Source organism: Cinclus cinclus, chromosome 4 (genome assembly GCF_963662255.1).
Source record: "Cinclus cinclus chromosome 4, bCinCin1.1, whole genome shotgun sequence".
Lineage (NCBI taxonomy): Eukaryota > Metazoa > Chordata > Aves > Passeriformes > Cinclidae > Cinclus > Cinclus cinclus.
In genome coordinates, this window is record NC_085049.1 from 7,972,556 (window position 1) to 7,988,557 (window position 16,002).

Sequence of the window (16,002 nt, forward strand, 5' to 3'; positions counted from 1 at the left end):
GTGTCCAGGGCACAAGGTACAGGACTAATCCAGGACTCATCTAGAGGTGTTAGAGATGGTTAGGGGTGAAAGCTGGCATGGTCCTGTATATGGTTAATGTCTTGGGAAGAAAATGAAGAAGAGGGAGGACAGTATTAAACCAGCACTTTTGAAAGCCATTTTATATACATTTCATTCAGGGGACTGAGGTAATTCAGAGCCAGGATTGTCTGCTTCTTAAAATGGAGAAATAACACACAGGAATGTTTTTAGCTGCCTTGTACAATTTTCTCATGGTCCTGCAAAGCTCTCTTTGGGAGTTTTGTAGGACTGGATTCTTCCAGCTGTTATGCTGCATTTAGAATAAATTACTTCTTTGCTGTTATCATCCCCCAACAGAGGCAGCTGTGGAGTTTGGGTTTTCACTTTTCAAACAGTACGTTAGTACCTAAATTATTTTCTCTTCTTCCCTAGTATTTTCTTGTTCCAGAGATTTTGGAATCCACTTTACCATGTAAATGCTACTAAGGCCATGTCATCTGCTTTTCCTGAACATGCAGGTATTCAGGAGTAGAATTACCAACATGGGGTTAGGGGTTTTTTTTTCTCACATTAAGCCTTTTAAATCCGCAAGTAAATATAGTGATCTGATTTGCCAGCAGCAAGTATTCATGTAACTTGATCAGACCTCAGGATCTTTGAGAAAAACCACATGCCATTTAGCCTCTTTCTATACAGAGGAATTTGGACAATTCATCATTATACTGAGGGCCTTATTAGTTGACAGAAGGGTTAACTGACCTTCAAACAGCAGGAACTCAACGGCTTGCCTGCAGGGAACATATTCCATGGTGACTTGACTACTTAAGCACTTTCAATGTAAAGTAAAAACAATCTCTTGTGTCAGGGTATAATTCAAAGAACAAATGACCGTTTTGCTCAATTGTGCAGGCAGCAGAAGTTATTTTTGTCTCTTGCCTGTCATATTCACGTTGTACAAGAAAGTCATTTTATTGAGGAGTGATTTGTTCTGCCGAGGCTCTTTGTGCAATTTCTGAACTGGAGACCACCACTGTGTTCTGTCATTGAAGCAAACAATGTACAGTCTTGAAAACAGCTTTGTGTTTTGCCCTGTTTTCAAGGGGGCACTTGCTTTGGGTGTGTGAATTGATTTATGGGCCCTTTTGAGCCATTTAACCTCCTTCAAGAATGCCTGGTAAATGGATATGGAAGTGAGGGGTTTTATCAGGTGTGCCAGTCCTTTTCCTGTTAAGGAACATGTGCTGGACCTGTTTGGGTGCACTCTGCCATAATGATAGGTAAATGATGTGCATATTTTCAAGGCCTCTCTTTTTGTTGCACGCTGCCATCTCTTTATTAAAAGCTTTGCCTGTTGGTGGTGTCCTCTGCTGCTGCTGCTTTCTGTGTAATTAAGGAGGTCAAGTGGCAGTCTCACTGCATGGAAGCGCTTCTCCTGATGGCATTATTATGTACAAAGCATGTCTGTGCTTTCAGCAGTGACAGTGCATCACTAAGTTAATTGAGTAACTTCTCTCTGCGGTGGGTTAGTGCCAAAGAAGTGCATTTCATGAAGGTGTGAATACTATCTCTGAAGTTGGTGCTCAAAATATTTTTTTTTTAAAAATAATATTTTATTTGAAATAATTTAAAAAATATTATAAATCTGTTAAGTGTCTTCATTTCTGTTGAGGGTGACATTAAGGGTGACAAAGTGTGTAGGCTCTTGATCGTTAACACCTCTAACACTACAGGGCTGCCCATGACCACATTCTTTGCTCTATTCTACTTTTTGCTGCCAGATTTTTTCATGATTTTCTGTATATTCAAAATGTCAGCCCAGTGCCAGGCTCCTCAGTGTGAGTTGTGAATGTTTTCCCACTGGAAAACATCCACAGCAGGAGCATTTTCTGAGCCAGTCCCTGTACCTCTGCCTAGAAGATCTCACAAGGTTTGTGTCCATAGGTTTGTCCTGTTCTTGGAAGCCAATTCAGTTTTTAGCACTCACAGCAACTTACAGAAGAGAGCTCCTCCACTTAACCAAGTGCTGTGTAATCAGTTATCTCCTTTTAGTGTGCTGTTTGTGGGAGGGGCAGGGAAAGGTAGCTGGGTTTTGACCTGCAGGATTCCTCACCTGACTGTTACTCTTCTGCTCTAGGAGACAGTAAATGGTTGTTCCTAGTTCAATTTTCCTTTTTCACTCATGGTTTACTCTTAAACCCTCTCCTATGTGCCTGCCTGCCATTTTTCCTGTCCTGAGAGCCTTGCTTTACTCACTCTTCATTGCAGGAGAGAAACTGGGATCTTTGTTCTCAGTTGCTATCCAGCTGACATCTGAGCATGGCAACAAGTGATGTCCATCCTTGCTCCGTTACTATTCTTATTTCCAAGATGCGCAAATCGTGGTCTCCCCTAGAGTTATTTCCCCATATCTTTTCCCTTTCTCGCTCACATTTGCTTCCTCCATGCACAAGTGATATATCCATATTTAGCTTTTTATAATTCAGGCATTGATCATGTCTGTATTTGTTTCACCACTTCATTATAACTGATTTTTTTTTCCATCCTGCCAGCATCACAGTCATTTCCTTCTCCATGGCCTTCACATGTGCCCTTTTCTCCTCCCAGCATGTGATTGCAACCCTCGTGGCATCCAGACCCCACAGTGTGACCGTGCCACTGGGCAGTGCATCTGCAATGAAGGGGTGGAAGGGCTGCACTGTGACAAGTGCTCCCGGGGCTACTCAGGCTTCTTCCCTGACTGCGTGCCGTGCCACCAGTGCTTTGCCCTCTGGGATGTCATCATCAGCGAGCTGGCTAATAGGACCCAGCAGTTCTTGGACAGGGCTAATACCCTCAAAATCACTGGAGTCACTGGCCCATACCAGCAGACACTCAACACACTAGAGGAGAAGCTCACTGAAATTAAAACCATCATCGCTCAAAATCCAGCGGCCGAGCCCCTGAAGAACATAGGGAATCTCTTCGAGGAAGCAGAGTGAGTACAGCTGTAGTTACATGGATAAGTTTGTCATGGGAAGGAGTGGGAGAGAGTTCCAGTGAGCTGGGATTTACTTGAGTGACTGATGTCCCCATGCTGGGCTGGGGGGCTCTGGTTCCACTCCTCTGGCTGGGCCAGGGTGCTGTGGCTCCTGGGCTGCTGGAGCACCTCGCCGTGCTCAGCACGGGCAGGCAGTGCCCGTCCCAGGGGCAGAAACCTGGCAGGGGCAGGCAGGAGCACTGAAGCTGCCAGCAGTGCTGGGCTGGGGTTGTCCTGCTCTCACTGCTCTCCAGGCAGCTAATTACCAGGGAGCCACTCATGCTTGCCTTGTGCTGCCCCAGGGCAAAGGACAAACACTGCTATTATGTGAGAGAATGAAGAGGGGGAGAGATTAAATTCCTGGATTTCCGAGCGTAGCTGATGAATTGGAAACTTGGGCTTCTTTCCACACTTTGGGCATGTGTGGGGGGAAGCACCAGGTTTATAACAAGGATTGTTTCCACTTTTCTCGGAGTATTTTCTTTTAGGGCTAAGCATACAAAAGATGGTAGTGTGGGGATGGGGCCGCCTAACATTAAGCAGGATTACAGAGGCTTTCTAGTCCTGCCTGCAACTGCTCCAGCTTGCTTGTGCGTTGTAAAGGGAGCTGCACGAAGAGAAGGGGCAAGGAATAAAGCACAAATGTCTCAATTAGGAATAGTTTGTGTCCTACAGCTCCCCTCCCTCCTGCTGGAGAGCTGGGGGTTGCTACTGCTTCTGGACTCTGTATTGCGGGAGGTCAGAGCAGCTGAGGAGCTGCTTTTCCCTAACATGCCTTATGTGTATCTGTTCTTGCTCCTCTCTGGCTGTATAGAAAAGTACTGGGCTTTGGAGGAGTCCTGGAAAACAGCAAGCTGTTGGCCTATTGAAAGAGCTGCAAATTGATCTTAGATCTCAAATACTGCCTTGATTCTTTCAGAATGAGGAAATGCTTGGCTTGATGGGATCACCATGCATGGGAATAACTTCCTATGCCCACTTCTGTTCCACAGCAGCTTTGACATGTAATACTAACTTGCTTTTCCTTTTAGGGTTATCCCACTAGCTAAAGTCTGTTCCCTGTCTCACTGAATGAATGCTTAGAGCAGGAGGTTGTCCTTCAAAACCCTGGTGAGGAGGGATCTTTACAGAAGAGTTTAAAGAATCCATTGTGTTAAAGCTAAGGTTTCCCCCTCCCTGCTTCCTGAAGTTCAAATCTTCCCGAAGAGCTCATAGGAATCAAAACTACATTTGAGCTGTGTGGGATGGGAAGCAAATTATGTATGGATCATAGTAGTCAACTCTGACCTATGCAGTTGCCATGATATAAGAGCATTACACCAGTCCTCTGGAATCTCCCTCCAGTTAATCTTACACAAAGCAGCTGTTTTCTGAGCAATTTGGCGCTTTGGGTTTATAAGTGTGGCTGTAGATTAAAAAGTAGTTTTGTAGAATAAAGGAAACAAAACAGTATTTTAGGTAGGCGTGTTGTTACAAATCATTTGGAGCTCCACTGAGGGAGGACAGGTCCTGCCATGGGAGAAGCTCTAGCCACCATGCTCTAGTGAAGTATGACCCTTCTTCCTCCCTGTGCTGAGTCCTGTGCTTGTTTTACAGAAAGCTGACAGCAGATGTTACAGTTAAGATAGCTGACATAGAAGAAAACCTGTCAGCCTTAGCAGCAAAGAGCAATAGCACAGACACAGACCTGAGTGCACTGGAGACAGATGCCAAAAGTCTCGACCACGTTGTGAAAGAACTTGCAGAGCAGCTAGAGTTCATCAAGATCTCTGATGTTCGGGGTAAGTGTCACAGGGAGGGGGAGAAAGTAGCAGGGTGGCCAAAGATTTAATCAGTGCATAGGTTTAAGTACCAGATTAATCTTCTAACTTGTAATAAAATACAATTCTTCAAGGACGGGTTCTTTCTGTGCATTAGCAGAGTTGCTGATGCAGCAGGAATTTTTGCCCCCCTCACCCTCTCTCTCTTCCTCTGCACATTGCAAAGCTGGCCCAAATTCCTGGGGAACAGAATTGTCTTAAGGTATCATGCTGAGCACATTGTAGATGAGACACAACAGAAAAAAGTGCACCACATATTTCAAGATATGCCTGGACATCCCCCTTGCTTCCCTCAGTCTGTTAAGTTGCTGCTTCTGGATGAAAAATAAGGGCTTGTGGTAAAGGGCCCAGTTTCTGAGCCACCCAAGCCTTGCATGTCCATTGGCACACTGAAATGGGCCAAGAATCAAAATTTGCTGGAGAAAGAGGAATGTCACCAAATTATGCCTACTTCAAAGAAAGTATTTCTAATTTTTCTTAAAAATTTTCTGGTTTGAAGGAAGTCTGAGCTTATTTCTAGTGAACGTGGGAGATTTCAGAGTGAGGCGAGTAGAATGTAGAACAGGGGAGCCCCTGACTTTTGGCATTCTGCAAAGGAAAGCTGGCCCAAGGAGCAGAGTAAAGCCAACCCCACAGGGTCCCTCACACCACACAAGGCCTCTCCAGGAGTTGCCCATAATCAACAGTTCCATAAATCAGCATCTTTCATCAAGCAGTTGTTTCTTAGGAAAGCTCTGCCCAATTTCCAAGCAGTGACTTCATAAGCCAGACATCCCAGGGCAAGCAATAAGAATTAATGGGATAAGGGAATCCTTAAAAAACATACAGTTCCCCTAAAAACCTTAAAAGGCCGTATCTCCTTTTGCCCTTAGGGCAAGCAGAATTCAGTCACCAGGGGCAGAGAAAGGCTTAACTTCAAAGTCCAGCTTGATACACTGTCCACCAAGCAAAAAAGCAAATTTTTTTTCTGCAAGAGGCCAAATTCTGTCATCCTTTCATTTAATGTGATGTGGCGTATCACTAACCCTGCTAACATCTATAATATACATTCCTTTGGGTTACTTCACAGCGTTCTCATCAGCTCCTTCTGATTTCTGCAGGAGCCTTAGATAGTATCACCAAGTATTTCCAGATGTCTCTGGAGGCAGAGGAGAGGGTCAATGCCTCCACTGTTGATCCCGACAGCGCCGTGGAGCTGTCAGCGCGAAGGAGGCAGGAAGTGGAAGAATTGATCAATGAGAAGGAGGCCCAGTTCAAGGCTAAACAAGAGGAGCAGTCACGCCTTCTGGATGAACTCGCTGGCAAGCTGCAGAGCCTGGATCTCTCTGAGGTGGCTGAGAAGGTACACAGCTGAGAATCACTGGGATAAAACCCCTAGCAAAAATAGAGTGGGGTTTGTGATGAAGCAACGGGTGGGGAGGAGCTGTAGTGTGTGACAGTGTGAGATGTGTGGATGGTCCATGAAAAATGCACCTTGCTTGGTTGAGCAAGGTTTTGTGGGCTAGAACTGGGTTGTTTAACTGGTGGGCTCTGATGCTACCGGCTTTCAAGGACCAGCCTTTCGTGTTGGTCTCCCTCCCACTCTTCCCAGCCCCAACACAGCACCTGTTTTTGCATCACCCCTGTTCTAATCCAACGTTCTTTGTGAGGGATGGAGTTCCCATGTGCAGAAAAGTGTGGCAAATCCTCTGGGCTGAGAGCCATCCTCTTAAGCCTGCCCCAAGTTCAGTGTTTGCTTTCCCTAGGCTCCCCTCTTCCCTCCTGCAGCTCCTGTGCCTGTACAGTGCCCAGCCAGGCTGCTCTTCTGCTCACACCCACGGGCCTCAGCATCACCCCAGGCTCATCCTCCTGCTCGAGACAAAGCAGAACTTGCAGGGAGCTGGAGTCAAAAGGGCATTTTTCTCTGTTGAAGGTGCTTGCTCATCTATAAATGTGATTAAGCGTTGCTTCTTCTTGGGAGAGGCTGGGTGCTCCCTCAGTTTCTCTTTGATGTTGGCCAGCTGCGTTCAGTTGAACAATCCCTAAACAACCCTGGGTGAAGGCGGGCTGCAGGGCACTGCTCATTAACTCCCCTGGGCAGGCCAGGCCTGTGGTAGAGTTCTTCACATGCTGATTGTCCCTTGTCCTTTACAACCAGTCATCCCTCCCACTCCCTCAGCCCTCGTTTTTTCCTCTGGAGGGAAGAAAGAGACATCTTTTTGTTTAGTATCCCTTCCCCTACATTCCTGCCCTGACTGTTCTTAAGACCTGAAATATTGGGTAGATGTTTATCAAGGCAGTAAATACTGAGCTGCTTGGAGGTGTAAGCCTGAGACACACACACACACACACACACACACACATCTTTCTGCTTTCTAGCTACTGCTGGGTTACATGCCAAACAGGTAAGAGGGACTCATTTACACTTCACAGGAGACAGCTGCAGCTAACTTGGCTCAGCCCCTAGGTTTTCCCAGGGAGGTTTTTTGGCTGTAAAACCTGAGTTAGTGACTCTCATTTGGCAAAAAGAGAAGAGGGGGTGGGGGGGGGGGGGGGAAGAAGGAAAGGTAAAAGAACCTCACAAGAACAGGGAATTTTCTAATTTTCCCTCTGGTTAAACCAACTCCTGTGTAACTTTATTTCCAAACCACTGACCAAGCAGTGGATAATTCTCAGTGCAATGCTGCTGATAGAAATAATTTCACTTCTTAAAAAAAAAATTAGTTTACTCTGAAATGTGGTAGAATAGTGTCCTGCTCCAGCCCCCACACAGCCTAGCAATGGAAATCAGGCTGTGGCTGCTTCCCTTGTCTCCTGTGTCCCTGCAGACGTGTGGCACTGCTCCAGGAGCCTCCTGCGCTGAGTCCGAGTGCGGGGGTTTGACCTGCAGGACAGATGAAGGGAAGAAGAAGTGTGGAGGCCCTGGCTGTGATGGGCTGGTGACTGTAGCTCACAATGCCTGGCAGAAGGCTATGGATTTTGACAGAGACATCCTCAGCGCATTAGCAGAAGTTGAGCAACTCTCCAGAATGGTAATATGCCAAATCAATTGTTAAGATAGTAGCAAAGGGGGAAAAAAATCTGTCTGTTGTAGCACAGACACTAATTGACAAAGTATGTCAATTTTTTGTAGAAAAAACTTTGGTTTTCTGTAGAAAAATACTTCTTTTGAGTTGTGTAACTTCATCATGCTTGTAAATATCTTCAGAAAGGGAGCTTGCTAAAGTGAATCTTCATAGATAACTAAACATCAGCCTGAGTTGTTTAAACTAGCTGTGGTGGTATGGATCAGGGCCAGCTTCCAAGAGTTCTGTGAGTTTTATGAGAAAAAACATACCTTGTTACTATTACTTCTGACTCCAGATGAATTGTTTTAAAATGAGCCCTAAAGCATAAGAAGATAAGCAAGCAAGCCTTCCATTTTCCTCTCTTTAGGTTTCTGAGGCAAAACAGAGAGCAGATGAAGCAAAACAAAATGCACAAGCAGTTTTGCTCAAAACTAATGCTACGAAAGAACAAGTGGACAGAAGCAATGAAGATCTGAGAAATCTTATTAAACAGATTAGAGACTTCCTAATGCGTAAGAATGTTACATTTTAATTATATTTTAAGTCTGGGTTTGTGAAATACCTGTATTATCTTCCAAGGGTTAGTGCAACAGTTGTCTTGTCATCATTCCCCTAGACAGACAGCGTCTGTGATGAAATCTGGAAACATGAGAAAAACTAAGAGAAAACCAAGATAATAAGAAAGTGAGAGCAAACTGTGACATGTTCTTGTGTGTATTTAAGCTGAGGCTGTTGCACTGCTGTACTTTGCCAACTATATCTGTAAATTCTGGCTAGAAAGACAAAGTAGTATTAAAGGGGAAGGAAGTCAGAAACTGCATTTCTCTCTCTGTAAGAAAGCAGGTAAAGGTTAAATGAGAGCCTTGTTTGCCAGCAGCCCATTCCTTGCCTGTTTGCTCAGGGCTGACTGTACTGGGAGCACAAATACATCTACGTGCAGCTGCTGGTTTTGTTTTTGCTGGGCTTGGGTCCCCCCCAGAGTGGTGCAAGATCTTCAAATGGCTTCCAAGAGAGCTGTGCCAGCAGAGCCTATACACATGCTGGGCCTCTCCTGAGAGGGAATTTTCGCCTTGGGAAGTAGTTTTAACGCTTTGATTTTCCATAAATCTGGGGGAGGAAGTTTTCCCATGATTTTCCTTCTTAAGGAAGCAGCTGAACAAAAATTTTGAGTGTAATATGACAGAGGGAAGGTTTTACTCACATCTTTGTCATTTGTGTCCATCTGCTAGAAGACAGTGCTGACCTGGACAGCATTGAGGCAGTGGCTAATGAAGTGCTGAACATGGAGATGCCAAGCACACCCCAGCAGCTGCAGGCCCTGACAGAAGATATTCGTGAGCGTGTAGAAAGCCTTTCTGATGTTGAGGTCATTCTGCAGCAGAGTGCTGGAGACATTGCCAGAGCAGAAATGCTACTGGAGGAAGCTAAAAGAGCCAGGTATGCAGCCCTGTTTCATCTCATTGCATCAGGAAATGCAGTTTAACTTTCCCTGATGTAAATTCTCATTCCTTCCTTAAGGGGCAAAACCAGCCCATTGCAGCATATGTTCTTTTTCCAGTTCCAAAGTAAGAGCATTTTTAGCATTAACAGTCTTGCTCCACAGCAAAGGTGCAACAGATGTTAAAGTCACTGCAGACATGGTGAAAGCAGCACTGGAAGAAGCTGAAAAAGCTCAAAATGCAGCTGAAAAAGCTATCAAACAAGCTGATGAAGATATTAAAGGAACTCAAGACCTGCTGACTTCAGTGAGTTCTTTATGAGTATTTCTTAAAATAACAGAAACAGCACCATGTCTGATGCTTAGAAACTGATACAAGCCTGTCTAGGGAAAGCTCTCAGGCAGTGCAAAGCAAAAGCTGCAGTAAAAGTGCATCTAAATCATTCCTGCCTTCACATCAACATTTGAATGAGTGGGACAGGGGGTGGGGGGGGTGGAAGGACTATTTGCTCATAAACAAACCAAACCACACAACAACAACAACAACAACAACAACAACAACAAGGTTTTTCTCCCCCCATATTCTGCACCAGCCAAGGTAAATGAGCAGGACTGTAGCCCTCTAAACCTGCAGGTGTGACAAGATCCCTGGCAATCCACACCTGTCCACCTCACTGGTTGTGTATTGGTGTCCTCAGTGTCATCCATCACTGCAGCACCAGACTAAAACAAACAAATGCTGGATTGAAGTGCCAAGTGCTGCAATCCTGTCGGATAAACTATTTGCAGACTTCATCTCAAAGCCCTCACAAGACCACAGTGCTATCTATACTTATGAAGCTTGGCCAGTTTAGAAGCTTCACAAGTCCATTACCACATGACAGAGTCAAATGTCTGAAGTTTTGTCAGCAGACTAGTCAACTCTTGTGTATAATGCAATCAAATAGTTTTTGACCATGTTCCTTAATGATTTTGAAGCCTCATATGTACCATTCTCAAGCACTGAGCTTTTTCACCCTGACTGCAATGGGCCATTTTTAGCAAAACTAAAACACTGCTTTTAACTCAGATCTATGGACATAAACTAGATAGTTGAGCATGGTCTATGGAGAAAGTTTAGTATTATACCCATTGTCTTTTGAAAATCTAATTCTCATTCTTCTTTCTCTTAGATTGAATCTGAAAATGCAGCATCTGCAGAAACACTGAACAATGCAACCTTACGTCTGCTTGAGCTAGAGAAGAGTGTTGAAGACCTTAGGCAAAAGGCTGCTACAAATTCAGGGAACGTGGGAAATATAGAAGACAAAATTATTAGTGCAAAACAAAATGCTGAAGAAGTTAAAAAGGTGAGAAGCTCAGGAGCAATCCTAAAGAGAAGCCAGCAAACTCCCTCAGGTTTGGCTAAAGGGAGATCAGTGAATACATGTGATCCATCACATTTATTGTTCATATTCTGGGGTTAGAAAATATTCCAACATTTATGCTCTTACCAAAGATAGCTACTTTTTACTTTGGTATCAGATCCTGAGAGAGATGTATTGGGAAGTTTTCAGGTTCTGAATAGCTGCAGGAAACCTGTCACCCATTCACAGGTAGGTTTCTGTTCCTCAGCTTTACTATCTCTCACAGGAGAACTGGAAGTTTTTTCCTCCACTTGTATAGAATACTTATGGTTCTATGACAATAATAGATTCAGGACAAACAAACCAGAACCTGGCATATACAGAACCAAGCATCAGGAAAAATAATTATCTTAACATAAAAGTGCAGTAATTGCTAAATATCAGAAATTCAAGATTTTCTCTGAACATATGGCATTGCTCCCAGTGTTTGCTACACACTTTTGTAATAGCAAAAGAATGTTCATTAACAAAACAATTGACCAATCTGCTAAGGAAGTTTCATTGCTCCCATCTCTTGTCTGTAGTTAGCGTATCACTCTCCAGAGAGCCATTTTCTGACAGGAGAGCTGCATTATCCATCAACTCAACAATATCCAAACACTAAGTAGTAATTCAGGTGCTGTCAAGTAAACACAAGAGAATTCCAGTGCTGCTATGGTTTGTTATCTTGTTTAATGGTTGGATTTAGTTGGGCCATAGGACTTCTTAATCTTAACCGCACAACAAAAAGCTCAGCTGAGAAACCAACCTCTAGACTTTCCCAGCACCTTCACCAACACCAACTGGGCAGCTAGTTCAGTTCTTGTTGCTGGAAGGGTAGCAAGGGTATTCCTCCCCAGATGCAGCCACTCATCCAGGAGCAGTGCCATGTCCAGCTTTCCAGCAGCTCTAGGGGTCATGGCTTCCATTAGGTACAGAACCCTGTAGCTGAATCCCATAAATCTCGGCCAAGTGCTGGTACTGAAGCTGTAAATCAGCCACAGATCTGCAAAAGAGCACCTGATGAGTCTTCACCACAGCTCTTAGTCTTGGAGAGGAAATACTGTGACACTGTTTCTGCTTTTATTAAGTGAGCTCCCGGCAGTGTCTCCTTGCACCCGGGTTGGTAAAGGGCAGAGGGAGGAAAAGCCAGCTCCTGCTGTACTGGCTTTGCATGAGCTCCATCTTGTGCTTGGACTCGGGACAGGTCCTCAACAACGAGCTGAGTGGCAAGTACAGAACTGTGGAGGAACTCATTGCCAAGAAGACAGAGGAGTCGGCCGAGGCCAGGAGGAAAGCAGGCGTGTTGCAAGATGAAGCTAAAGCCTTGTTGGCTCAAGCAAACAGCAAACTACAGCTGCTCAAAGGTAAGGCTGTTCTGAGGAGGTAATTTGACACCTTAGAACATGAAGCAATTTCACACTGTTAAACCAGCTATTATTCATCAGCAGAAGGGGAAAAGAAAAGGTACTTATTTGTTGCTGAGGCTTGATCTGCTTTCCTTATTCTTATGGACATAGTACAATCTTTTAAAGGGAAGATTTATATAGAATAAGCTGAAACTTGCAGGTGAGACACAAACTTCTGGTATGGCACCTCTCACTGCCCCCAGAAACACCACAGGGAAGGAACAAAACTACTCTGCTCAGGACTAGGACACCTCTTCCAGCAAGACCCCCATCTCCAAACAGTACTCCCCTCACCACACCCTGGAAAGCTCTAAAAACAAAAGCTAATGGGACAGGACAGGACACTGGGGGTTCCAGTTTACAGATTAATTTAATATTTACTATTGACAAAGTTGATTGAATTGGGATGAGGCAGTCTGCCCCTTGCTACCAGAGACAGAATTAAATTTTTCTTTTGGTCTTGCCAGGACAAAAACTCATTGTTCCCCTCTTTGCTACTCTTGCACAGTTACTGTGACTTGCTGAGTAGTCTTAATCATCACAAGCCAAAACACTTCACTGTTCTGTAAAAGCCACCATAAAGCAAACAATGACCATTATTTTAACCCTCAAAATATACTTTTGGATTTTAACCTTTGGAAAATAACTTCCTTGTCCCTTTACGTCCCTATGTTAAAGAAACAAAAAGGTGCCATTTTGTTGATTTTGGGTTTTTTTCTTGTTTGTTTTTGGTTTTATTCCACAATCAGAGTATCTTCCACAATAGAAATAAATTCAAATAGCAGTTTATCCATAACTATAGTGATTTACATGCATTAAACCACCACCAGTTAAGCTTGATTTTTTGCCTTCCTTTGCCTACAGATTTGGAAAATATGTATGAAAACAATCAAAAAGTTCTGGAAGACAAAGCCAAGCAGTTGGTGCAGCTGGAAGAGACAGTTCGCTCCCTCTTACAGACAATCAGCCAGAAGGTTGCTGTTTATAGCACTTGCTTATAAACAGGAGTGGGAAGTGCCTGTGTTCAGGGTGGGTTTTACAAGTATTACACTAGTTCTTTTTGACATTACACTAAGACCTGATAAGGTGAACAGGTTTTATGTTGACTTAAAAGCCACAGAACCAAAGAAAAATAACTTTTTGGTGTTGAAAATAAACCGTACTTTTGTATCAATATATGTACCTACTATGACTCATTAAGTTCCTTTCCTAGTTGCAGTAGCTGTAATGGTATATCAATTAATCCTTTAGCAAGTCTTGTTCTTAAACTGGTTAGAGACCTAATAAAATCTTGGCTTGAACTATGCAATTCTAAAGAAGGGTTCCTATTACTATGAAATATAACATGGTGACTCAAACCAAATTATCAGTGAATGAAGAAATGCCATCCACATGCAATTAGTTATGCTACAGCACCAAAAAGGATTGTGTACCCCCTTCATGATACCCATTTAGGCTTAAGACTACTTTCATGTCCCTGATTATGAAACACTTGATAGGTAGAGTGAAAACAGAGATGAGCACTGAAAGTATGAATGCACCAAATTCATATGGTAAACCAAGCTCAGAATCACAAAATAAGCACAGTTGGAAGGAACCCACAGGGGTCATTGAGTCCAACTCCCGGCCCTGCACAGAACACCCCAAGAGTCACAGCCTGTGGCTGAGAGCATTGTCCAGACTCCTAGAACTCTGTCAGGCTGGTGCTGTGACTGCTTCCCTGGGGAGTCTCTTCCAGTGCCCCACCACCCTCTTTGGTGAAGAGCCTTATTCTAATATCCAACCTAAACCTCCCCTGACACAGCTCCAGGCCATGCCCTCAGGTGCTGTCTCTGTCACCACAGAGCAGAGATCAGTGCCTGCCCCTCCTCTTCCCCCCATGGGGAAGCTGTGACTGCACTGAGGTCTCCCCTCGGTCTCCTCCAGGCTGAACAGACCCAGTGCCCTCAGCCACTCCTCACACGGCTTCTCCTCAAGGCCCTTCACCATCCTTGTTGCCCTTCTTTGGACACTCTCTAATATTTTAATGTGTTTTTTATATTGTGGTGCCCAAACCTGCCCCCAGCACTCGAGGTGAGGCTGCCCCAGTGCAGAGCAGAGGGGAGGGGACAATGCCCTCCCTTGCCCAGCTGGTGATGCTGTGCCTGAATCCCCCAGGACACGCATGGCCCTCCTGGCTGCCAGGGCACCTGACTCATGTTCAACTTGCCATCATCCAGGAGCCCCAGGTCCCTTTCCACAGAGTTGCTTTCCAGCCTCTCATTCCCCACTTCTGTCTCTGTGCAGGACCTCTCTGCCTTGGAGGAGGTCAACAGCTCCTCCCTGTTTTGTAACATTTGCAAACTTGTTTATTTACTTGCTTACTCATTCCTGTCCTGCCTTCAAGTCATTAATGAAGATGAAGAGCACAGGGCTGAAGATGCCCTGTGGAACCCCACCACTGACAGGTCCCCACTCTGATGTCACCCCACTCACTGTCACCCTTTGTGCCCAGCCTGTGAGTTAATGATGTGTTTATCCAGCTGTGTGCTGGATATCCTGTCCAGAAGGATCCTGTGAGAGACAGTATCAAAAACTTTGCTGAAATCCAAAAAGGGTACATCAAGTGGCTTCCCTTAACCAGCTATATAGGTTATCCTGTCATAAAAGGAAATCAGGTTTGATAAGCAGGAATTTCCTCAGGAAGGCATGCTGGCTATGACCAATGGCTGCATTGTCTTTCTGGTGTTTTTGATACCTCCCAGAATAATCTTCTCCATAACTCCACCAGGCATTAGAGTGAGACTGACAGACCCCTGACTGCCATTCCTGGGGTCCCCCTTGCCCTTCTTGAAAATCAGAGACAACTTTCACCAGTTTCCAGTCACCTGGGACCTCTCCAGATTACCAAAACTGCTTAAAAAAAATAAACAGACAGCAGGTCCCTGAGGATTCTTGCATGAATCCCATAAGGGCCCCATAGACTTTGTAGGGATCCAGCTGCAGCACATCCTGCACAATTCATAGTCCTCCAGCTCAGGGCACTGAGAGCCCCTTGGCCCATCATCCGTGTTGAAGACAGAGGCAAAGACCATGTTAAAGACCTCTGCCTTTTCCCTGACCCTGTTTGTGACATGACCATCCTCATCCTGCAACAGGACAATGTTAAGTGTTTTGATATTAGTATATTTGAAAAAACTCTTTTTGTTGTCCCCCACAGTTTTGGTAACTTCAAATTCAGTTGAGCTTTGGCCACATGGATTTTCTCCCTGCAGGGGCCAGCAGCATCTCTGTATTGTTCCCTGGACACCTGACCATGCTTCCACTGGGCCTACACCTTTCTTTTTTATCTTGTTTCCAAGAGAAGATTCCTGTTCAGCTAAGCTGGCCTTCTGCCTCACTTGCTTGACTTCCCACACTACAACGTGCCTGCTCCTGGGCCCTTAGGAGGTGATGTTTAAAAAGTGACCAGCACTGATAAACCTCAGCACCTGAGAAAGCATTTTCCCAGGGGACCTTACTAATTTCCCTGAGCAGCCTGAAGTTCTGCTCTCCTGTCCAGGGCTGGGGTTTTGCTGGCACTTTTCCTCCTGCCACCAGGGATTTTAAACTTGATCCCTTTGTAGTTGCTGTGGCCAAGATGGCCACCAGTCTCAACTTCACTTATGAGATCCACTCTATTACCATGCAGTAGATTAGGAGGGCCTTTCTCCAAGTCATCTCCTTTAGAACCTGTCCCATAAAGTTATCATCCAGGTTTTTAGGCATCTTCTGGCCCAGGTATAATGCTCCCTGTTAATTTTGGGTAAAGTTGGAGTTCCCCATAAGGTCAAGGAGAGTTGATCTGGAAGCATGCCGTAGTTCCTCAAAGAATAATTCATCTGCAT

General features: G+C 44.7%; 1 protein-coding gene across 1 annotated transcript in view; it reads left to right on the forward strand.

The window, feature by feature from the left end:
- Positions 1 to 13,137, forward strand: part of LAMB1 (laminin subunit beta 1) — a 42,639-nt gene extending 29,502 nt beyond the window's left edge. Inside the window, exons 24-33 of the mRNA XM_062490792.1 lie at positions 2,626 to 2,995; positions 4,634 to 4,818; positions 5,958 to 6,199; positions 7,665 to 7,868; positions 8,272 to 8,416; positions 9,134 to 9,341; positions 9,508 to 9,649; positions 10,515 to 10,691; positions 11,935 to 12,094; positions 13,001 to 13,137. Of these exons, the coding sequence (XP_062346776.1) occupies positions 2,626 to 2,995; positions 4,634 to 4,818; positions 5,958 to 6,199; positions 7,665 to 7,868; positions 8,272 to 8,416; positions 9,134 to 9,341; positions 9,508 to 9,649; positions 10,515 to 10,691; positions 11,935 to 12,094; positions 13,001 to 13,137 (1,970 nt within the window). The remainder of the gene's footprint in view (positions 1 to 2,625; positions 2,996 to 4,633; positions 4,819 to 5,957; positions 6,200 to 7,664; positions 7,869 to 8,271; positions 8,417 to 9,133; positions 9,342 to 9,507; positions 9,650 to 10,514; positions 10,692 to 11,934; positions 12,095 to 13,000) is intronic.
- Positions 13,138 to 16,002: the final 2,865 nt, after the last annotated feature.